The following is a 24241-nucleotide window of genomic DNA, read 5'->3' as shown; positions in this document are numbered from 1 at the left end:
TATTTGGTATTATAAGCCCACAGGCCCCCCTTCCAACCCAATTAAATAGGAGCCTGACCCAAGAAGCCTAAGAAAGCCCATGGACATATTCAAGCCACACCAAGGGGGAACCACCAGCCCAATGGAGCTCAGAGAGCACGCACCTTCATATTTTGAACATTGTAGAATGTAGTGTGAGCAGCATCTCATTCTGGTGACTTGTGTGGATGGAGCTTAGTTTGTGTGTGAAGCTTGGAAGAAAATTAAGAACCCCACCCCATTTAACCTCTGCATTAAATAGACCCCTGAATTGTCCCCATTCTGCCCAGTCCTGTACCAAGATACGGAAGGTCCTGCTCTCACTCAGTGCTGCCCCCAGGCATACTTTCAACCTGTAAAGCACCTGGGTCTAGAGCTCCTCTTCTAATTCTCCACCGTCCAGATCAGAGAAAAGTCAGTTTCAGGCCACAAGCTGGTTGAGCATCAAACACATTTATTTCACTTTTATTGAATACAAGAACAGTGAGCACACACGCATACACCACCAAGCACTGAAAAAGAATATGACTGAAAGGGCCAAGGGGGAGAAGAGGAACAGGGGAAGAGGAAAGGGGAGTTAGTGAAGGAACGACAGAGCATTGCAGTTGGTTGGTAAGGTGCTTTTCAAATAAAAATCATGTTTATTATTATCATCACTCATGCAACTGCAGGCAAGTTTTGAAATGAATTTGCAGATTGAGGGACAAACAGGCACTCGTGTCTCCCACCCACTTCAATGGAAAGGCCCCCAGAAAAAAGAAAAATAGTGATCAACTATCTGAAATGTCAGCAACAGTGATGAAGAAGGTGGGAGGAAGCCAAGGCCTTAGAGTGATGTACGGCTTCAACACCATCACAAACAATATAGATATATAACAAATATATAAAGAAAAAAGCTTGAGTCTATTGCTCACCTGGCAAGGTGTGGATTATATATATCTATAAAACCCACATCTTGCCAGGTGAGCAAAAGACTCATGCTCTCCCCCCCCACCCCCATTGTCACTCACTGTGAGGAATCCAGAGAAATGGGTCCACTGTTTTTTAGCTTTGAACCTGCAGGGTCTGTTTCTAATCTCGCTTCCACTGATTTTGCAGCAGTGCAACTCCACTGTTGTTAATGGAATGACTCCAGATTTTACACTAGCATGAGCGAGATCAGAATCAGTTTCAAAGTAGCCTCCAATTCAATTTCAATGGCATCAAGTTTCTACCAGGTTTTTTTTTTTGTTTGAAATTCAAAATGTGTCAAACAGTGTGATGCATGGGGGGATTTACTCCCTCTGATAGCAGAACAGACAGGCTCACTGCCGTACACAGCTCTTGGGAACAGGTCCTCTGAGTTGGGCTTTTCGTCCTGAAAGCATATGTGTTTTTTACAGCTGACTTGAGTATGTTTAAAAAAAAAAAAAAGACTTTGTGTAATTGCTGACACTCCTTTTGGTTTTGGTGGGTGTTGTCCCTAAAGCAGCAGCAGGTTATGGGTGGCTGTGAACTTTCAGGTAGAATCCAGGGAGAACACAACACATTTGGATTCATCAGAAGCCTGAAATGACCCTCACAGGCACTAGCACAAGAATGAGTGCTCTTGTCAGGGAACCAGTGCTCATCCCTTTAATGCTTACATGAGAAACCCATGTGCGAAAAGGAGAACAGACTTCATGGAGACACAATAGAAGACAACTGGAAAGACCAAGGCCCACCAGAGACTCAGGAGTCCCTGCTATGGTAGGAAATTGATCATATGGGGTATGCCCACTGGATTCTAAATATTCAAGTTGTCCATTTTCAGTAGGATTCCCAGATCTCATCATGGGGACTAGTTAGAGGTGCTTCCTCTCCAGGCATTAAGTGTATGTGGGGGGGGGGGAGCGGGGTGTGTGTGGATATAAAGATAAAGATGGTGCAATGTTTGTGGACCCTTATGTAGCTTCAGGAGCTAGTCACAATTCCATCTAGAAATCAGTTCATTTTCTTTTCTTTTCTTTTTTTTTTTTTGGTTCTAAGTCTGCCCTAACTGCCTGTCTCACACAGTGCCTCAGGTCCCAGCCTCCACTCCAAAGGCAGCAGCAGAGGAAGACTTTATCTAAGTGCCAAGTTCTGTCCAGTTGTGGGGAAAGCAGCCTCTCTGCGTTCCTGCTGCCTTATCAGCATCTGCCCTCTAAGTTCTGGATGACTGGGCAATGCTATCCAGCCCTGTAAACCTGCTATTCTCTGCATGTTTGTCACATGGTATATTCCTCATCAACTGTCGGTGGACAGGAGTCAACCCTAAGCCAGAGTATCAGTGGACAGTACCATGGAGGAAATGGATGAGGGAGCTGCCATTCACCTATTCCCGCCAGGACAGCTGTTGCACCACCTACAGCCACCCTGGCAAAATGCAATCATACAGCTTCCTGTGGAGAGGTACTTGCTTACCTCAAACATTTCACTTCAAAAGCTCTCGAGCTGGGGTGAGGTTCAGAAATGAAGCTAACACAAGTGACTAGACCAGTTGGGGGGATCACTGTATGGATCCCTAACTCAGCCCAGGTGCCTGGTTTTCAAGAACCTGCTGACAAGTGTGATATGATACCTCTACTGCTGCTAGGGCTCCAGATCTGAGGAGTCAAAGACTCCTAGATGCTGGAAGCCTGGGAATCAAACAGTCTAACCTCGAGGCTCCAAACAACCTCAACATTTTTGGATTTGGGGAATGGGGAGACATTTCTGTCTGGCACATTTTGGTAATAGTAAATGGATGCAGTCCATTCCTTCTTTCCCAGTCCCCCACCCCTCCAGGTTGCTGAGCACTCCCTTACCACCAACCAACCAATTACAAACACCATACACTGTGTCACTACACCAACCCCTCCTGCCGCAGTGCATCAACTCCGTGGCAAACATCCCATTCCACCCTCTGAAAGAGCAGCAGCTAATGAAATGTTCCCTGTTCTCTTCTTGTGGGATATCAGTGTGAGCTAAGATTCTCATAGTATATCAACCACAGTCAACCAAACAATTATAATTTAAAAATGTCATCAGCAAACTTACCAGCACGGTTTAATTAGTTTAATATCGTTTCCCACCCGCCACTCCACACCCCCAGTTATATATAATATACATAACTTAAAAGCACATTCATATGAAACCCCTACAGACTGCATTTTTATAAATGAGAAACCATATACATATAGTTTTGTTTTAAATGAGATCTGTTCTTAATTACCTTCAGCAGAACAAGAGACCGGACAAGTGGAGAGAGGAAAGAGTAGGAAGGACAAGTGGGTGGGTAAGAACAGAATCAAAAAATGATGTAACAGAACTAGCATGGAATGGGGAAGAGGGCTGATCACCACACATCCTGAAGCAGAAAATAATTACAAAGTAATCAAACAATTCAATGGTTCTCTCTCTTCTTTCCTTAGGTGGTGAATAGTTTTGCATCTGCTTGTGGGTTGTTGGAGTTTTTTTGTTTGCTGCTTTGTTGCAAAGCACGTTTCCTTTCCATTCAGTGTGCAACAAATGAACCCATGAGTTGTGTGTCCTTTAAATGTAACATGCAAAATGGCGGTTTATTGTATGTTAATAATATTATTATTATCATGATTTGTTGTTTGTTTTTCTGATAAATCCAGTCAATTCTTCAATTTGTCTGCAAAGACTAAAGTAGGCGGTTGGTTTTGTGTGTTATTGTTGATGTTGCTGTTTGCAATTCACCTCCAGCATATAGCAGCAGTGCAAGGATGCATTTTGTTTCCTGTATATATATATATATAATATATATATATATATATTATATATTTGCTATTCCTTTTTTAAAAAATTTTGTCTCTCGCCATTAATGTTGCAGCCAGGACGTCTAGGTCTCATTGAGGAATCCAGCAGGAAGGCCCCTTCTTCATTGTTCTCCAAGTTGGGTTTGAATAGAGATGCCAACTTCTGTAAACACGGCAGTCAAGATTCCTGCACAGGGCAGATGAAAATGATTGTTCATGGAGCATTTCCTTTCTCATTTGGTTAATATTATTTATTGGTTTATAAAGAGCTTTTTGCTTGTATTAAGGCACCAGACAATCAAGCTGCAAACAGAAGGGGATATATTCTACTCTCGTTATGGTGGTGCAATGTAACTGATTTAAATGCAGTTGCACTGTTTTAAGGGTCCAATCCTGCAAGGTCTCATTGAAGTCACTGGTAGAGTCCCCATTACTTGAAGTCATTACATAAAGACTGGATATCTTTCTAGAAGGTGTACTAATTACTGGGTGGGTTCTCTGGTATTGTGTGTTACACAGGATCAAATGATCATAGTCTTCAGCCTTATAATCTATTAAAGTAATTGGAATTGATGGCAAACTGCACCTTGCAGGATTGGGCCATGACTAAGGCTACATTTTAGTCATGGGTATTTTTAGTAAAAGTCATGGACAGGACATGGACAGTAAACAAAAATTCACCGCCTGTGACCCGTCCACGAGTTGTATTATATACCCTTGACTAAATTGGGGGGAAGGGGGAGGAGGGGAGCTGGAACGGCCTGGGGGCACTGTGGGTGCTCAGAGAGGGGGTAGCCCAGGGGGTACCCCGGGTGCGGCCCAGGACCCCCGCTGGTGCTGGGGAAAGGGGAGGTTGGCGGGGCTGGCAGGCTCCCTACCTGGCTCTGCGCCTCCCCAGAAGCGGCAGCATCCCTCAGCTCCTAGGCAAAGGTGTGGCCAGGCATCTCTTCATGCTGCCTCCACCCCAAGCGCTGGCTCCGCATCTCCCATTGGCTGGGAACTGCGGCCAATGGGAGCTGCGGGGGTGGTGCCTGCAGGTGGAGGCAGGGCGCAGAGTCCCCTAGCCGTGCCACGCTTCCACCTAGGAGTGGAGGGATGTCGCTGTTTCCAAGGTACCCCCGAGGTAAACGCCACCCAGAGCCCTCACCCCCTCCTGTGCCCCAAAACCCTCCCATGCCCAAACTCCTGCTGCTGCTGTGGGCGGGGGCACAGTAGCCTGAGAATGCCCCAGAAGCAGGCAGTGCAACTGGCCCAGGGGCTTCCTGAGCTGCTCAGGCGGCCCCCGGGCCAGGTGCACTGGCCGCTGCAGAAGTCACGGAGGTCATGGAAAGTCACAGAATCTGTGACTTCCGTGCCCTCCATGACAAACTTGCAGCCTTAGCCATGACTGAGGAGATTTTAGCCCCACATTTTACTGCAGTGACCAAGCTTTCACAGTCTTCCTTTATTTTAGACTCCCATTTGCCTTTCTTTATTGTCGATATAATGGTGATGCATCCCCTTGCTGTTTTTCCCTTGTTTGAGGTCCCTGTGCTGCCTTATTAGCTCACTGTTGCTTTTTCCTCATTTATCTATTGTGATGAAAGCTTACGTGCTGCTTAGGTGCAAAAACAAACAAAACCCAAACATTTTAAACTTGACAGATCTTGTTTCCAGCTATCTGTGGTAACTGTGCCAATGTATCTGGACATCTGGCCAAATTCATCTGAGATACATGTCCTCTGAAGCTGACAGAGTCACATTAGGGTTGCATTTGGCCCATTGTATCTAAGTAAAATAGCGTCTTTTCATTTTATGAGCTCAGGATGCCTGTTTAATGGATGACTAAACACAGGAAATGGGATACTAATAATATCCATTTTTCAAAATTCCAACCTCCAGCCCTGAAATTTAAAGCAAGACTATCTAGATCAATCAGAAATAGAAAGAAAAACAAAAAGCAGAGCCATGTTTTCAAGAGGGCTCCAGAAACGCCTGGAGTTTGTGAGAGTGCACTGGGTCTGCGCATGCAAAATACATGCTTTGGCACTGGCACATGGACATTTACAAGGAGGCAACTGGTGAACCTAGTACTGGTGAGTGGTAGCAGGCTAGCAGAACCTGAAGACTGAAGTCCTCACTTTAGCCACAGAACAGGCACTTGCAATGCAGCGCTCAGTCACCCTCTGCTGAGACAGACAACAAGGAGGACAATGGTAGTGGTGGATTTGGTCATGTGGTCACAGCAATCAGATGGTAAAAGCTCTCTGGGTCATTCCCAGTCCTCTGGACAGGACCGTCCAGTCTCCTGGAGCATACATAGTTATCCCTCTCCAGTTGCAAATGTGGGTTCTTAGAATGTGCAAATGGGCTCAGTCACAAACATGGCCATTTTTGGAAGCCCTTTGCAAACCTGTCCCATAGTGTCTCAGAAGGAAGATGAGTGAAACACCACACACTGGGGAAACAATTAAGAGAACTGACAGAGGGTTCCTAGGAAGGAAATCTGAGGCTATTTGGAAGTAAGGAGGGGCTGTGCAAGAAATAAACACTGGGCCCTGAGATATGTCCTTTGGAACAGTCATTGTGACAACCCTAGATAAAGAACACTGAGCACATGGTGCTGCCCACAGAACTGCTTTGCAAGTAGCCAGGTAATTGGGCAGCAAAGCAGTCCCCATAGCACGTCTCAGAGGCTGCTCTAGGAGCAGCCTTTTAAAAAATTATTCATGGCTCTGATCTACACTATTTCCTACTGTAACTACAATATGAGAGAGGCTCTGCCTGTATCATCACCTAGACATCATAGCTGTGAGGGGTTCCCTGCCTGCACTGTTGTCAATGAATTACATCTGTGAAGGACTCCCTGCTTGTACCATTTATCAATACTAGTATATTGCACCTATGGAGGATGCCCTGCCTGCACTGTAACCTATATATATATTGTACCCGTGAGAGAGGCTCTACCTTGTAACTTCTATACATACCTGCGGTTTCTTGTCTCTTTCCTCTGGAGATGGTTCTGTTTCTCTATATACCACAGCTTTGGTTACCAGCATGTCAGGGTGCTGTAGTTTTGCCTCTTTGATTGCCAAAGCTAATGCCTGTAAACCAGAACAATGTCAGAGTATTTACCACAATGTCAGTTACATCTTTTGTTAATAGCCAAGATTAGCCCTGCTTCCTGAGCAAGCCACAAGGATGTCAGAAAATGGGCCCAGGGCATGTGAAACTACTCATGGCTAAGGTTGGTCACGTAAGGAACTGGGTTTGGATTGAATTCTCAAGAAGTTTAACCATCCCTGCAAACCCAAAGAGAGAGATTCAAAGCTGAATCTCTGGGTAATGACCTGACAGTACAACTTGCCTACTAGCTGACCAACGATTTGTAAAATCCTAGGATGTCCTATTCATCATTCTTTGCTGGACTTATTTTCTGTAGAATCATAGTGAATAGAAGGGACCAAGGGTCATCTAGTCTAACTCTCTGCCAAGACGCAGGATTTGTTGTGTCTAAACCATCCAAGACAGATGGCTACCCAGCCTCCTTTTGAAAACCTTCAGTGAAAGAGCTTCCAGAACCTCCCCAGACAGTCTGTTCCATTGTCCTACTGTTCTTACAGTTAGGAAGGTTTTCCTGAGATTTAATCTAAGTCTGCTACGCTGTAGTTTGAACCCATTGCCTCTTATCCTGCTCTCTGTGGTAAGAAAAAACAACTTTTCTCTACCTTTTTTATGGCAGCCTTTCAAGCCTTTGAATCACAGAATATCAGGGTTGGAAGGGACCTCAGGAGGTCATCTAGTCCAACCCCCTGCTCGAAGCAGGACCAATCCCCAGTTTTTGCCCCAGATCCCTAAATGGCCCCCTCAAGGATTGAACTCACAACCCTGGGTTTAGCAGGCCAATGCTCAAACCACTAAGAGTGTCTACAGTGCAGCCGCAGGTATGCTTTATAGCTTGTGTAGATATACCCCTGCTAGGTGTACTCTAGCTAGCTTGCTAAACACAGCAGCGAGGATGCGGAGGCGCAGGCCCAACTGATCCCCCTTGATATGTACTTGCTTGTACAACCAGCACTGAAGCCCATGCGGTCACATCCTCACTGCTATATTCAGTGAGCTAGCTAGAGTACAGCTAGGGCAGGTACCATTTGCACCCGCGGCTGCAGTGTGGACGTACCCTTCGCGGACTGGCTCCTGGTTTGAATTTAATCCTTGTTTTGGATTTCTTTTCTATTGTGCTTGTCTTATGTGTTCAATCCACTCCCTCCTTTTGTGGTTAGAGTCTATTCTCAATTACAGCTATGCCACCCCAGCGGCCAGCCTCTGTTCACTGTCCAAACAGCTAGCTACACCCGAGAAGAGCAAGCATGTGCCGTTTCCTCGTTACTTAAAGCAACACTGGTGGGAGGCTCTAGACTGGAAGATGCTACTGGTCAGCATAAATCAAACGACCATGTTGTTTTGATTGTAGGCCCAAATGGGTAGCCCTTTCACGTCATTTGCTCAGGGCACAGATAGGCTTTTCTGTGAGTGCAGAGTTTGCTGTACCCATATAGCACCTCCACCCCAGTTGATCCCCTCTTCCACACCCTGGAGAGAATGATCCATTCAGGGAAGCAAGCACTGCCCAGTGGTAGCTGGGCTGTGGATGGACCCGCTTTCACAGCAGAGTAGGAAACAAGTGCAAGAAAGAGTCACTGTTGAAGGCCCTAACAGAATGGCCTCCCACAGGTTTCCCTCCTACCTGGTCTTGATCCACATCTTCATCTCCCGTAATAATGATCCGCTTCTCTATTCTGGTCTCTGCAAACCCTCCTTTCACAGTCTGGAATGGAAAAGGGGGCAGGATGAGTCCACAGAGTGGATGATTCTCACGCACTAGACAGGTGGCTGCCTTGGAGGCTGCTCAAGCTTCAGCTCGTGGAGAACAGAGCAGTCTAATTGCTTTGTGGGGCGGGCCAAAGGGAACATATTGCGCCAGTGCTCCACAGACTGCTCTGGCTTCCTGTTCACTTGGGGATGCAGTTCAAGGTGCTGAAGTTGATCCTTAAAGCCCTACATGGTTTGGGTCCTACATTAGCTGCTGAATTTGAGATTCCACCTCTTCCTGTGTGTCACCCCAAGAGCTTAGATCAGCTGATGTGTTTTTGCCTCAGTATCGGGCACCTGTGTGGGTGGCTCTCCCTGGAGGGCTCTTGGGTTTGGAAATGGCTCTCTTCATTGGTTTGGCATTAGGTGTCGTGGGTGGGATTTTCAAAAGTGCTCAGCACCGACCTAACTCTGCTCCGAATTAAATCAGGGGGAGCTGGGGCAATGCCGAGCACTTTAGAAATCCAACCTGACTCAGAACATTTCTCTCTGCCTCACTGGCAAAATCCCCCCCTTTCCTAGTAGATCTGATTTGGTACTGGTATGTATAAATATATGACACGCGCACTGCGAACTGCCTGTACTCCTGAAATGTAGGACACAGCCAAAAATGGCAGAAACACATTGGCCCAAATTCCACCCCCCACCCATGCTACTGGCCCCAGTGAAGCTGAACCCACTTATACCAGGGCTGAATGTGCCCCATTTACTTTAAATGGTAAAGGACTCTTGCATGCTCAGTTGCTATGTAAATGGCGTCAGTCCTGGGCCACTGTGGGATGACGCATTTGTTGTTTCCAATTAGTGTACATTACAATCTGGTGCACAAGTCCTTCCTCTCCCAATGGAAGCTGTTTTCTTTAGGAACCCACAGCCTGCCCCCGAGGTGTTATGTTTCGGCGATGTCCCACTCCTGACTTTGTGCCTTCGTCATTCTTACCTTGGTAACGTGGGTAGTGGTGGAGGTGGAGAGGGTTTCTGCAGTGGCACCAAATATGCTGGTGAGAACTTCCTTCCCAGCAGAGCTGCTAGAGATCTACAGAACACGCAAGGAACATCTGTCATCAGGACCAATGGAGCCCTTGTCAGTAACGCCACTTCCCCTAGTGCTATAAGTGTGGGGCCTGCGAGGATGCCAGAATGCTTACATCCTCACGGTTCCCAGGACAGATCATTCAAACCTCCCTATTCTTTCTTCATTCCTTTTCTCTCTTGCACTGTCTTCCAGACCTGCTCCTAGGTTGGCTTTGTGCTATGGCTTGGATCACCCACCACCATGGCCTTTCTGCTTCTCATGGTCCTTCCACAAGGAGAGAGTGCAACCAGAGGGAGAGCTGTGCTAGCAGGGGCTGGCTGAGTCCAGCCCTGCCCTTCCTGTATGAGACTGGGAGCCAGCCCATGATGGGAGAGTAAGATAAAAAAGGAGTGGAGAGAGAGAAGTGGGACTCAGAGAGCCAAGACTATTACTCAGCCTGTCAGCCTGTGAACAGCTGCTTGGCTGCCAAACTATCTGTGTGCCCTGCAGAGGGGTGAAGAGTTTGCAAGGCAAGAGAGGCTTACAACCGGTCTAAGCATTTTTGTGGGGACAGGCTGTCATCTCCAGAGCAACCACAACAGCTGATGGAGCAGCAGAGACGGCCCTTCCCAATGGGGAACACAATTCCATTCTATTGCGTTTCTTTGGGGTCCTTTGTTTTACATCCAACTCCAAACAAAGAAGAGTTAAGGACAGATACGATTTTCCTCTCAGTGTATGGCCGGGATGCGCGTACCCCCTTCTCTGCTGCAGGCAGCCCAAGTGTCTGTGATTCTTTGGGACGTAGGCCCTGCTAAGTGACCGACCTGGAACAGGGGGCGGCATTGGGGCAGGCTTCACCCTGCCTAGCAGTAATCAAAGGGGGAAAGCATTAAAAAAGAACGTGCTGCTCTAAGGGCCTGATCCTGCAGGTTGCTGAGTGCGCCCTGCAAATTGCTGACCATGGACATCGATGGAAGCCGAGTATCACCCCACAGGGTTGAGCCCGAGAAGAGGGATCTGCAGCTGGTATATGACATTGACCTCTTATGGCTCCAAGTCCTTAGTGATATTGGACCAACCCCTGCATGCTGCTGCTCAAGCAGAGCTCCCCTGGAGTCAATGAGACCTTTGCCTGAATGAGGAGTTAGCTCAGGGAGCTCTCCGGTCCCAATCTGTGTTTAATGTGTGCTTGTTCTGGACAGTAGAGAGTCGCCAAGCGGAAGATTCCTGGCCCTGCCTTGCACTGCATTCCTTAGGCAAGTGGGATGGCCAGCCTGTCCTCCCCTCCTGCTCCACAGAAATCTCTCAGCCCAAGGAGCTGGTGCTCTCCGTCCCCATGCTAGAGGAGGGTGTCTGCGCCCAGGAAAAGATAATGCAGCAGGTGCATGAGCCACCAACTGAGGACAGCCTAAACCCTGAGCCAGGGGCCAGCTCCAAGGGGAGGCATTTCACAGCCAGACAGCATCCCTGCAGCACCCCCAGGGCCTCTGTCCAGCACAGAAACCTGGGAAGTGGAAGCACCTTCTCAACTCACCGGAGATATGGAGCGAAGTTCAGTAGCGGGGCTCATTCCTTTCCCAGGCTTGGTACTGTGATCCTGGAGGAACGACATTACACTGGAGCATTGGCATGGACAAAAGCAGGACAAACAGCTGGGAGGGGAGCATCAGAGACACGGCAGGTCTGTAGGCCTCTCCCTTCATTTGCTGGCATCTTCAAATGGCCAGGGACAAAGCACCCTTCTGTCCCTGTCCCCAATGGAACAGCGTCCCCCGCCAAGTCCCTCACCCAGCACCCAGGGATCAATCAATGAGGGAGGACACAATTAGATGCCACCACCTGGGGACCCCAGGAGAAGACAGCCTGGCTCTGCAGAGCCACATGCTTACTGAGGTCACTGATATGCTTTCTGTGGTGACGATGTGGGACGTGGCTGTTGTCTCTTTTCCACCCGTGGTGCCTCTGTCAACCTGCCAAGGGAAGGGGAGACCCGGTGAGTCTGTGAGGATACACGGGGAGTTAGCCAGCTGGAAAGGAGCGCTTGGTCTGCTTTGTCAGCACTTGCTGACAAAACGTTAGTGCCACGGAGCAGTGATGCACTCGGGGTAGGAAAGCCGTAGACAGGTCTTGAAGCCACAGATGTGCAGTAACTAGTCTGGTGCGATGTGTTTAATGAACAGGAATGCAAACCACAGGTCTCTGTTATATGCCCCCCACCCAGGCAGCCTCCTGGGGTAGGGCACAGCAGCCAGAGAACAATGCACAGCAATGCTGCACACCAATTTAGGAGAGGACGTGAATCCTATATTCAAGTGATGCATGCGGACGGGGGTGCGTGTGCGAGAAAAGTGCTGTGGGTTCTTTAACAGCCAGGAGTGGGATGGGGCCTTGATTTGACGTCTCTAGATAAGAAGAGGGCTTGTCAGTCTTTGCTCCGTCTAGTCTGTGGTCTCTGCAGAGGAAGGCCTAGCATTTTAAAGGATGAAAAAGAAACCCTGCAAAACTGACCAGTACATTTTAAGCCTCACCTGATCTAAGGGTATGTCTACGCTACCGCGGCTAAACTATGGTGCTGCAGCTGGGTCCCTGTAGCACTGTAGCGTAGATGCTACATCAACAGAAGAGGTTGTTCCATTAGTGCAGTAAATCCACCTCTCCAAAAGGTGGTAGCAAAGTCTAGCCATGTCTGTACCAGGGGTTAGGTTGACCTAACTACGTCCCACAGGGCATTTCACAGCCCTGAACAATGTAGCTAGGGTTTTAGGTGTAGATCTGGCCCCAGAAATGAATCCCATTTGTGTGGTCAGGGGTCTCCAACCCCCAAGGGGTGAGAGGAAGAACCCGCATGGTTTGCTTTTATTTCCCCCGCAGTCTGTGGATTTTGCAGGGGATTTTGCAAACTCCAGAATGAGGCTCCATAGAAAGCACGGTGGTGCAAAGCTGCTGGCTCTCACACTTTTTGAATGGCAGTGCCGTGCCGCGGAGTAAACCTCAGCAAGTGCAAAGGAGCAAGTCACCTGTGTTGTTTCCACCGTGGTGACTCTGTGGTGCACGGAGACCTCTGGTTCCGCCTTCTTTGTGCCAGCCACCGAGCTGACAGTCGCAGCCTCTGGTTTCAGAATGGATGACTGCAGAGGGAACACAGCAAGTCAGCAACAGACTGCGTGAAATTGGTTTCTGGAGTTCCGTTAAAAATGCAACAGCATCTTAGTATGTACTGACCTGCTCCTCTTTCCCTAAGCTGCATACGTTACTGCCCCCCTCCTGCAGTCCATGGACCACAGGGACACTTGCTGGGAAGAGCTGTGGGTGCTAGGAGGCCTGCATTGCATTTGCAAGGTCATGCTCTTGGATAGCTGTAGGCCTCTTTACACTGAGAAACAAACAGCACAGACCAGCATCGCCCATAACGCACCCAGGCACTGTGCAGGCTTCCCCACACAATTAGCCAGTACACCCCCAATTCAGGGCTGACGCTCCTGCAGCAGGCCTTCTCCTGAGCAGGCTTCAAACAGCCACTTGAGATTGGAATGAGACCCAACAAACTCATTGCACTGGTGGCCTAGGGAAGATTTGTAATGATGGATTAGGTTCACCCATGTGGGTGCGTGGAGCCAGCCTGACCCTCAGGGATGCAGGGTACAGGAGGACTAACACTGAGGGGCAAAGACATGTGGCCACCACCTGCCCATCCAGCTGGAACCCTGCTAGCGAAGGTTGCTCAGGGGATGTGCTGATCTAGCACTCACTCATTTGCCCTGGCCATGCCCCTTCCCTCACTTTATGGGCTGTGCTGGTCTCTGCAGCCATCCTGGCAGAGGGGAGGTTGCAGCCACTTCCCCACCTCTGCCGGCTGTATCCCGGTGCAGTACTGGGGCGAATTCGAGGCCCAGGTCTCCAGGATGTATTCTTCCCACGGCACCCATGTTTAGAGGATACTCTCTGAGCACAGGCTTGAGCTCAAACACCCTGAGGATGCATGTGGGGATTCTGGTTAAATTTCTTGGCCTTGACCCTTCTTGAGTTTGGTCCTAACGTTTGGCTCTGCAGGGACCTGGTGTGAATTTCCTTGTGGGGAAGGGCTTGAGGGGGGCGCCACATGTCCATTACACACCAAATTGGAGCCTGGGCCCGGGTGGTGAAAAACAGCAACTCTATCAGGATGCTATTCTAGGGGGACAGGGGCATTGGCCGAGGGGACAGACCTCCCCTGACTTGAAAGGCAGGGATTTTGGTTCTCTGGATATCAGTGCCCATCTGCACAGAGTAAAATGTACAACTCTGCAGAAGACAGGAGGGACTTGGGAACACTGAAGGCCGGAAGACACAATCCATTGTAAGGAATTGAGGACTTGGACCCAGTTTCAGAAGTGCAGAGAGCACAGTGCTTCATTCACTGCGGTTCCAGCTCTGCCCTGTTCTCTTTGGCATTTGGACACTTTTCATTTCTCCAACAACTCCATGTGCAGTTTGTTTAGCCTGATCATATTATAACTATTCCCCTCACAGGAATAATCACAGACCTTTTTGCCATGTCCCACCAGCCCTTATGTAAGTTGCTCATCCCCTTTACGACCACAGGTTAGTTGGCAGTACATGTTACTTCAACACGCAGGCTATTTGTTAAATTCATGCAACACACAGGAACAGAGATTTGGGTTAAGAGAAACACACCACTCACCCATGCATGCTGCTACAGTACAGGCATGGGGTAGCCAGCCAAACATGGTGAGTTAAGATGATGACGGCTTTTTCGGTTAGGATATGCATGGACACACTTACACGATATAATCATGCACCTGGAGGAGTCGAAAACAGCCATGCAAAACAGAGACAACATTCATTTGGGGAAAACAAAGACACTCCAGAGGATCTCTGGGTTGTCTGAAAGCTGGCATGCTCTTCCAAACAGATGCAAGGGGCATGCTGGTCAAGCAATACCAGATGCCAAGACAGATAACTCTGTGAGATGACGACACTGAAACACAAGTCTTGGGGCATGGCTCCCCATTGTACCTCAAAGTGGGACACTTCTGGGATATGGTGGGAGCCCTGCTCCCCTTCCTTGGCATCTTCTTCTTGGCCAGGAGCTGCTTTGTCAGCATCCTGGGAGGAAATCACACCTTCAGCTTCCCTCTCACTCATGTCTTTATCAAGCTCAGGCAGACTTCTGGAGAAGTCTTCAAAGGCTGTTCCATGGAAGTCGCCGATCATAGTGAAGTCCACCTCGGCTTCCAGGCTGGAGGTCGAGCTGACCGTGATGCTCGAGCACTTTCGCTCGATGGCCAAGTGGTTGTCCTTCAGAAAGACTGAATCCCTCTCCTGGTCTTGCTCCTCATCCCCAGTGTCGCTCTCAGGAGCCCTGTGCCGAGGTGGCTTCGCTTTCTCCTCTGCTCCCTCCTTTGCTCCCGCTCTCTGAATGAGACACAATGGCGGAGAGAGGCTAAGACTGTAAATACCGAAGGGCAGGCTAGAGCCAGCTAAGCCAACAGGAAAGAGGGAGGAGGCGGCTGGGGAAATGTCACAGAGGGGGATTCAAACACAACTCAAGCATGAAAACTGAAACGTTTGACAGCAGCAACTTTGCAGGGGGAATTTATTTGGTCTGATTTGCAGAGAGGAATTAGAAAAGAAATAATAATAATAAAAAAAAGAAAAACAGTCCCAAAGAAATTCTCAGGCATGTTGTTGAGCCTGATGGAAGCAGATATGTGCAAAACAACAGGTATGTTAAGAGACATTTATAAACGGCTCAGACTGCAATTGTGTGTCAGTAAGTTTGGCACCAAAACAAACACGGAAGGGAAAGGGGGAGAGGATAAGAGTTTTGAATGAAAGAAAAGAAAAAAGCTCCATCAGCTGCATATATTCAAGGAGAAGTGAAGGGGCTTGTCAATTTCACTGAGATCACCCCATAAGAGTTTTACACTCACTATGTTGGAGCATCACTCTAGGTTTTTATTAATCAGATGTATGGGAGGAATGGTCAATGTTCACCCATGGAGGCCCTGTGAATGGGACAGGGCAGGGCATCACCCTGCAGGGGATCCTGCTGGAAGCTGAACAGAGCACTTGTGTGAGAACGAGCCCGGACTCTGTAATGCTTCTCAAAAGCTTTCTGCACAACCGGAGCGGACCCATTCAAGTTTAATCAGCTGTGTGTTTAATCAGTGTAATTGACAACGGGATCAGAGCAAAGAGACAGCCTTCCTCTGCTGGCTCCTCTCGAATGACATACATACCTCTCAACTGTCCCAGCACAGGGTAAATTTCACCCCACCCTGCTTGCCACCTGGTTACAGCTCAGGAATCAGAAATTATTCATTATTTTTGTTTTAAGATTTGCTTTTTGCTCAAGAAACAGTTTCACTCCTCTATAAAGGCTGAACCAAAGCCCAGTGATGTCAATGGAAAGCCTTCCAGTGACCTCAGTGTTCTCAGGATCAGGCCCTCACAAAGTCAGAGATATCCCCCACTTTGTTCGGACCCATTCCAATTCAACTGTCTTTTGTCCAGATGACTGGTGGGTCGAGAGGTATGAGACATGGGGGTCTCCAACAAACTCGAGAGGAGCATATACATATACATATATATATATATGCTGCTCTGCAATTGGGGAAAGAGTCAAAAGCATACACTCCTCAGCTGGTTAAGGTGAGCTTTCATACTACAGTAAGAAGCAGTTAGTAAAACAGCGCTGAGACCTGGGAGACCACTGGAATAGCAGTCCTTAAACCCTCTTCTTTCGGGGCGGCTTTTACTGATGGATCAGATAAATCCTTTTCTTCCCAAATTGGTTCCTGAGATTTGCTCTGGATTAGAGAAACGGGTTAGTCTTTAGCAATGAACTCCAAAAGGAACTGAGCCAGTGCCTTACAAGAGCAGCAGAAAGCTATTTCACCCTCCAGTCACCCGCCTGCCAAAGTGGGGTGGGGGAGGGGGGTGAAAGGGACTCACAAGCCAAGCAAGAGGGGACAACAAATTAAGAAGTGCAAGGGAGAAGCCGGAAGCGTGGGAATTTTGCTGCTAGGTGTGCGTGTGTGTGTGTGTGATATAAAAGCTCTCTGATCCACACCCCCACGCCCCCTTCTTGCTCCTGGGCATGAAGCTCGTGTGCTCAGTTTCACATTAGCAGTTGGCATTCTCCAGGGGGCCAAACTGTCAGGAGTTCACAAAACAAAAGCTGATGGACCGACTGGCCAGCGGGTCTGCATTCAGCTTAGGAGCCAGGCCACATACACATACATAAAGGACAGGGAATGCAAAGCGGCCGTTCTCAGTCAATGGATGTGTGAGGTGCCATTGAACATGATCATAAATAAAAGAGCCACGCAACATGCTTATGAACTTTCCATTGGGACAGTTCATGGGAGGAGTTACCACAGCTTCTGTCAGGGTGATTTCATAGCCGGAATCGGGGGAAGCAAGCCCGGTGTCGTCTTCTCCTCTGTGCTCTGAATCGGTGGAAACACCTTCCTTCAAAGACGGAGGCTGGGAAGACTCTCTTGTGGCTGCCCATTGCGCAGTGGTTAGGTATCCCACACCAGACACTTCCCCAGCATGCCTGGCTCTGTCATCTGAGGCAACCGAGGGTGTGGGAGACATGACTAGGCCCGTGGCCCGTGGCGGTTCTATCTGCGCCTCTGTTGGTTTAGATGGTCTCCTGGTTTCACTCTCTCGTGGCCGCTCTTGGGCTGCTCTTTTTCGTTCATCAGAGACTGGGCCACAAGCACCACCTTGTTCAAACAGCTTAATTTTAGAAGCCACAGAGGCTTTTTCATACATCTCGCTGTCATGCCCCAGTGAGCCCTGCCAGCCAGTGGTGTGGGAGGGTGAAGCCAGCTCCACGGGTGCCTCCTCAGGCTCCTGAGACACGACTTCCACCCCACCTGCAATGGACTTCAAAGGCCCAGACTCTGGCTTTTGTTTCCTGTTGGTAGGTTTCCTGCCTTCAGCCGTGGCAACAACAAGCTGTGACAATTCCTTGTCCCCATGAGGTGATCCTCTTACAGGAGAGTGTGTAGAGAAGGCTTCAGCTTCTTCTCCTGAAGGAGGTTTATCCTGCAGTGGCTCGTCCATGGCAGATCCTTTGTCCTGGGGCGGCTCGCCGGCCGCGGGGCCTGTGTCCTGGGGCGGCTCGCCGGCCGCGGGGCCTGTGTCCTGGGGCGGCTCGCCGGCCGCGGGGCCTGTGTCCTGGGGGGGCTCGCCGGCCGCGGGGCCTGTGTCCTGGGGCGGCGCCCCGGCCGCGGGGCCTGTGTCCTGGGGCGGCGCCCCGGCCGCGGGGCCTGTGTCCTGGGGCGGCGCCCCGGCCGCGGGGCCTGTGTCCTGGGGCGGCGCCCCGGCCGCGGGGCCTGTGTCCTGGGGCGGCTCGCCGGCCGCGGGGCCTGTGTCCTGGGGCGGCTCGCCGGCCGCGGGGCCTGTGTCCTGGGGGGGCTCGCCGGCCGCGGGGCCTGTGTCCTGGGGCGGCTCGCCGGCCGCGGGGCCTGTGTCCTGGGGGGGCTCGCCGGCCGCGGGGCCTGTGTCCTGGGGCGGCGCCCCGGCCGCGGGGCCTGTGTCCTGGGGCGGCGCCCCGGCCGCGGGGCCTGTGTCCTGGGGCGGCGCCCCGGCCGCGGGGCCTGTGTCCTGGGGCGGCGCCCCGGCCGCGGGGCCTGTGTCCTGGGGCGGCGCCCCGGCCGCGGGGCCTGTGTCCTGGGGCGGCGCCCCGGCCGCGGGGCCTGTGTCCTGGGGCGGCGCCCCGGCCGCGGGGCCTGTGTCCTGGGGCGGCGCCCCGGCCGCGGGGCCTGTGTCCTGGGGCGGCTCGCCGGCCGCGGGGCCTGTGTCCTGGGGCGGCTCGCCGGCCGCGGGGCCTGTGTCCTGGGGGGGCTCGCCGGCCGCGGGGCCTGTGTCCTGGGGCGGCTCGCCGGCCGCGGGGCCTGTGTCCTGGGGGGGCTCGCCGGCCGCGGGGCCTGTGTCCTGGGGGGGCTCGCCGGCCGCGGGGCCTGTGTCCTGGGGCGGCTCGCCGGCCGCGGGGCCTGTGTCCTGGGGCGGCGCGCCGGCCGCGGGGCCTGTGTCCTGGGGCGGCGCGCCGGCCGCGGGGCCTGTGTCCTGGGGCGGCGCGCCGGCCGCGGGGCCTGTGTCCTGGGGCGGCGCGCCGGCCGCGGGGCCTGTGTCCTGGGGCGGCGCGCCGGCCGCGGGGCCTGTGTCCTGGGGCGGCGCGCCGGCCGCGGGGCCTGTGTCCTGGGGCGGCGCGCCGGCCGCGGGGCCTGTGTCCTGGGGCGGCGCGCCGGCCGCGGGGCCTGTGTCCTGGGGCGGTGCACCGGCCGTGGGGCCTGTGTCCTGGGGCAGCCCACCCACGGTGGGCTGGCTTAGTTTCTCTTCCTCTGGACTTTCTGTCGTGCTGGGAGGATGCTGCCAGGGGGGACTCATGGGGGTTGGTTTAATCTCTATGGCTTCCATCTGAAGAACCATTTTTGACATTTCTCTTTCTCCCAGCTCAGCTGTTTCCCTTCCAGTCCCTGACACATTTGAAGTCGCTTCCCCTTTCCACGTGTCCTGTTTTTCTGACCCTTTCAGGCCTTCTGCCAGGATGGAGCTTTGTGCTGCACTGTACCTCTTGTCCCGCTGCTGAGAGAGCTCAGTCTCTCCACCTTCCCTGGGGAGGGAACCGAGCTTTAATTCTGCCATTGGTTCTTGTGGGTCCTTGTCCCTCGATTCCTTTGCTGCAGAGCGTGACTCGGATTCACTTCCACCTTTCGATTCACTGCCAATTGACCCAGCAGACTCCTCTTCCTCTGGTGCATATGCCCCCTTCTCTGCAGTACAATGTCCTAGGGGGCGTGTCTTTTTGCTAAGCTCTAGGACCTTCTCAGCTTGGTTAGATTCTATAGCTGGTTCATCTGTCTCTGATTTTCCTTGGTCACCTGCTGAGGAAGTGGGTTGGAACTTGTCCTTTCCCATTATAGCTGTTGGGTCAGATGCTGGTTCAAGCTCAGGGCTCTTCCCTTTTTCAACTGAAAGGTCTGTTTTGGGCTCCAGTCCCTCTTTTTCAGCAGAACAAGACTTTTCTTCCTCTTCGAGTCTGAGATGGATTTTACTCTCCTTTTTGTCTCCTTCTGTAGCTCCTAAGTAGAAGATCCTCTCTGCAGCAGAAGACATTGTCTCATCATCACTAAACTCCACATTAGCTTTAACACCCTCAGAGGTTGGGCTAGGTATTATTGACTCTTCCTTATCTGAAGAGGGTGAGACAGACCCAGGCTCTTGCACGGTAGCCTTGCTTTCTTTCTTTGGAGCTTCTGGCCCAGAAGGCTCAGACCTTGGTCTTTCATCTGCTTGAGAATCTTCAGGTTGTTGATTTTGCTCGGCTTGGCCTTCCAAAGAGCCAGCTGGTTGCTCAGGTTCATTAGTTATCACCTCTTCTTTTCCCTCCTTGGACTTCTGCTCTTTGCCACTCTCAGATGGCTGGCCTTCTGCCTCCAAATGGGGGTCTTCTCTGATTTCGCTCTCAGACATTTCATCCTCCCAAACAGACTCAAAATCCTCTGGACTAGCAATCATTTTGTCTCTTGCATGAGTGTCCAGTTTCACACTTGCTGGTTCCTCTTTTGCTGCTGTTTTTTTGGCTTTCCCTACTGCAATGTCCACTTTTGATAAGCTCACACTTGTTTGCTCCTCTGAAGTACCTGCACGTGCGTCTTCTTTCTTGGTTCCAATAGCTTTCTCTAGAGCACGCTCTTCCAGCCTAGAAGTTTCTCTCTCTACAAACACCCAATGCTCTGAACCCTGTATTGCAATTTGAGCAAGAAGAGTTAGCATCAAACATACTTTACCTAAATAGCTGATCACTGTTTAGTTAAGTAACAGAAGGCTGCATTGACTAAACCATTATTACTCATGCAACAACTGATGCAGATGTGTGTACAAAGGAGCTGGCAAGTAACCAACTGATAGCAGGTATTGAAATCTAGGGGCCTGATCTTGTGTAACTGGTGCTGAAGTCAATGGAAGAGAGGGTGCTTAACTTTTTAATGAGTTGGACCCTGAGCCCTTTTTGAATGCTCGGGACCAAATTCTACTCTCAGCTACAGCTGATCAATTGTTTTTTTCAAAATTTGCAATTTCACTGGGGGGGGGGGGGGAAGGGTCTAACTTATCCGCTGATATATTAGTGAAACGATCACCATGTTTTTTGAACGGCTGTAGAACAGAACTGGTTGAAAGATGCTGAAATTCGAAATTTCAGCATTTTTCACTGACATTTTGAATTTGGATGAAAAACAGGATGAAATTTTCTAGAAAATGTTCATGAAAATTTTGCCCCATTTTTCAAGCAGCTGACCTATGCCCACGCACTCTGACTGCAACGGAGTCATGTCAGATTGACACAGGGGTAAGCAAGGAGACAATCTGACCCATACTCAGCTCTGTCAGCATTCTACAGCTCTGACTAGTTCCAAAGCCAATCAAAGCTTCGTAGAACCTCACAGGGGATTTTCAAAGGAGAATTAGGTACAGTCCTTTATGTATAGTGAGAATGTTTTTAACAATGCTAGAAATCTCTGATTTCCTCTCAATCCCTGATTTTTGCCACAGCTGTTTGCTAGAAAGCATCACATCTGTTCAAGAGCATTTGTGTCTCTGCTAATTCATCTGTCTATAGAGCCCCTTCTCCTCTGAGATCGAGCCCGCCACCCAGTTAGCACAGGTCTGCAACCCTGAGTCAGTTCCCAAATTGGTGGTCCCATGATATCACCACTTCTTAGACATCCTTGACACCCGTGGAGAGTTTGGCATTGGCACACCAAGTCACATGAGCATGGACTGCAGTTAGATCTTCCCCTAATTTCCCAGCTCTCCAGACAAACCTGATCAGAGGGAACAATTTATCTGAGTTTCCAGCAATTCAGGAAGGGGCCCATCACAAAATAACAATCTAGAAAAACAAGGATTCAGGTCACAACAGCTGGTATAGCTACCAACACTGCAGCAAGGACCAAGAAAAGCAGTACAACAAGCTACAGTATACTGCAAAAAGGCAGCATCCTGCAGCAGGGACATGGAAAGATATTTGCTATTCAACCCCATGCATCTAGGCTGTAGAGATCTGTTGCTACACAGTGGAGTGGGCTGCCAGATCATTATTAATTATTAATATAATTAGCATACAGGCACCACATTTTACACTTTTCATGTCACAGGACAGCTAAAAACTTTACAAGCTATATACACACAGCATTGCTGGAGTTCAGCCATTGCTAGGGTGGAAGGTGGGAAATCATAGGATCATAGAATCCTAGGACTGGAAGAGACCTTGAGAGGTATTCTAGTCCAGTCCTCTGCACTCAAGGCAGGAGTAAGTATTATCTAGACCATTCCTGACAGGTGTTTGTCGAACCTGCTCTTAAAAATAACCCACTGGAACGCAACAGCAAGAGGATGGGAATTTTCTTCAACAGGAAAGTCAAGCGAACTGTCTACTCCGATGTCATGGGATTTGTACTGCTCGCACAGAGCAGCCAGGACTTCAGGGTGTGTTTATTTAAAGCTCTCACTTGGTATGTAGTCTCTAATGACACTAGAATACTGCTTTGCTGGAGCACATCAGAACAGAGAGTGGATTGAGTTGCAACTGAATCAAAACTGCAGCATCGTCATGCAGCAACTGGTTTGCTAGGGCTCAGTGTAGCGTGCTGCAGGGAGCCCGTGCAGGGATATGGATTGTACTGCAGTATATTCCCAGCACAGTACACTGTGGGGCAGAGAGACAGCATACCCTAGGGCGGCCTGCTGTAGAAGACGGTGTCTCTGGAGGCTGACCATGCTGATTTTCTGCAGCGCAAAACAGCAAATTTCAGCACCAAAGGATTTGCAGTTGGCTGCACTGCTCCTCTTCCAATAGAGAAAAGAGTGAGTTGGAAAGAGACCTGAACTAAAATGAGCAGAAACTACTGTATCCACCAAAGCCCTGGGTACCGGCGGGCACTGATGGGGGCGGGGGAGTTAGCACTGTGTGTTCGTGTTGAACTGTGCACAGCTTAGTCATGTGGTGTCATTCAGAGCAGAAGGTGGAAACACCAGTCCCAAATACTAACTGCAGAGAGAGTGAAAGAGAGAGAGAAGAAAACTGCCAAAGGGGAGAGAGAAAAAAAGGAAGGAGAAAGGAAGAAAATGCTGTACAACGAAAAAGCTGCCATGGGGACGGGGGAGAGAATAAGAGAGGACTGTTAAATTCAGGGATAATTGAAATGACCAGTGAAAACCCCCAATCCAATGTCCCAGCCCTCTCCCCCAACCTATACATATAAATGACAGGACCCAAAAGAAAAAGGCCTTGGGGATTCTGACAGAGAGAGCTCATTTCTCCCCCTTTATTTGCACCAGTTGGGGCAGTTATACTCCTAGTGAGTTGCCCCCAGAAGTGGGGGGTGGTTTGTGCACTAGAACTCTCCCTTGGGTGTTCTGTCAGAGGAGGCCAGCTTTAAACAGTGGCCGGCCCTAGCTAGAAGAACTGCCTACCTGGAGGATGCCCTGGGGTGTGTCTCCTGGGCACACGCTCCTCTGCCCTGCTGCCTGGCTGGTGTTGGGACTTTCAGGAAGCTCCTCCTGCAAGCAGTCCAAGGCAGAGAAGTCAGCCTCGACTGGGCCATGTAGCAGGAGGCAGCTGGGGCCAGACGTGGACTAGTTAGAAGGTCACTCAACCGTCTCATTAGGAGAGAAGCACATGATGTTAGAGGAGATACCAGCAGTCAGGGGAGAGAGAACTGGAGCTGGCAAGTCCAAAGTAGCTTTAACAATGGATCTTCTTTCAGTGGCAGGTGCTGCCACTCTTGGCATGAGTGGCAGAAGGATTTTGCAGCTGTGCTTTGGTCACCATGAATTCCTCAGTGAAGACAGATCTGGCTAGAAAGGAGGTAAAACAACAACCCCCAGTGGAGAGCCTTGGGCCCCATGAGCCAACCTGTGTGAAGACTATCAATGGCTCCCCTCTGGCTACAGATAAGGCTGCCAGATACCTCCGTGGCCCCCTTCTGTGGCGACTGGGAAGGTGGCATGAGAAGCGGAGGGATCTGGTCAGACCAGGTTGCACAACCTCACCAACTCAGTGTACAAAAGGACCCGCTTGTTCTTTTCCCCTCAGTCATCTCCAGCGTGTCTGCCATCTGCCTAGGCCCAACTGGACTGAGAGAAAAGAGCTAGGCTGACCAGCGCTCTGGAAAGCTGAGGGGAGAACAAGTCGCTCATTCTCATTCCTGAGACAACCTGCGGTGTTGCTTTGCGGGCCTACTGGCATCCCCATTTAGCTGGAGATGAAGCCTTGCCAATCAGACCATGTTTAGTTGCCTGGCTGTTGCCTCAGACCCCAGCACCACAGAGAAAGTGGCATCTGGCCCCTGAAGTGTTCCTTACAAAACAGCATGAACCCCAAGAATTACATCCTGTAAAAGGGGACTTGGTGGTGGTGGGGGGATTGTGGGAGGAAGAGAATCTAGTTTCAACTGGCCTTAAAATTGAAGGGTCCCAATGATTTCCCTGAATACACGATGGACTTGGACATTTGACTCCACAGAGGGAAGGAGAGGGGGGACAGTATGGAGCACTATGGCGGTGGGCCTCC

At 50.4% G+C, this 24241-nt stretch overlaps 1 protein-coding gene across 12 annotated transcripts in view; it reads right to left on the bottom strand.

Annotated features, from left to right (window-relative positions):
• Positions 1-452: 452 nt before the first annotated feature.
• Positions 453-24241, bottom strand: part of EPB41L1 (erythrocyte membrane protein band 4.1 like 1) — a 154249-nt gene continuing 130460 nt past the window's right edge. For 7 of the 12 annotated variants that reach the window (XM_043527453.1, XM_043527452.1, XM_043527455.1 and 4 more), the window contains 8 exons: positions 14665-15063; positions 12666-12776; positions 11538-11618; positions 11183-11245; positions 9571-9666; positions 8506-8586; positions 6746-6862; positions 453-3966 (listed from right to left, as the gene is read on the bottom strand). In XM_043527453.1, the coding sequence (XP_043383388.1) occupies positions 3958-3966; positions 6746-6862; positions 8506-8586; positions 9571-9666; positions 11183-11245; positions 11538-11618; positions 12666-12776; positions 14665-15063 (957 nt within the window). In that variant the 3' untranslated portion in view covers positions 453-3957. Of the gene's footprint in view, positions 3967-6745; positions 6863-8505; positions 8587-9570; positions 9667-11182; positions 11246-11537; positions 11619-12665; positions 12777-14664; positions 15064-16352; positions 16461-24241 lie in introns of all 12 variants that reach the window. The other 5 variants (XM_043527460.1, XM_043527458.1, XM_043527459.1 and 2 more) reach the window with 2 other exon arrangements.

This window comes from Chelonia mydas, chromosome 13, assembly GCF_015237465.2.
Source record: "Chelonia mydas isolate rCheMyd1 chromosome 13, rCheMyd1.pri.v2, whole genome shotgun sequence".
NCBI classification, from domain to species: Eukaryota; Metazoa; Chordata; order Testudines; family Cheloniidae; genus Chelonia; species Chelonia mydas.
The sequence above is the reverse complement of the archived record's forward strand: the minus strand, read 5'-3'. Positions and strand labels throughout refer to the sequence as shown.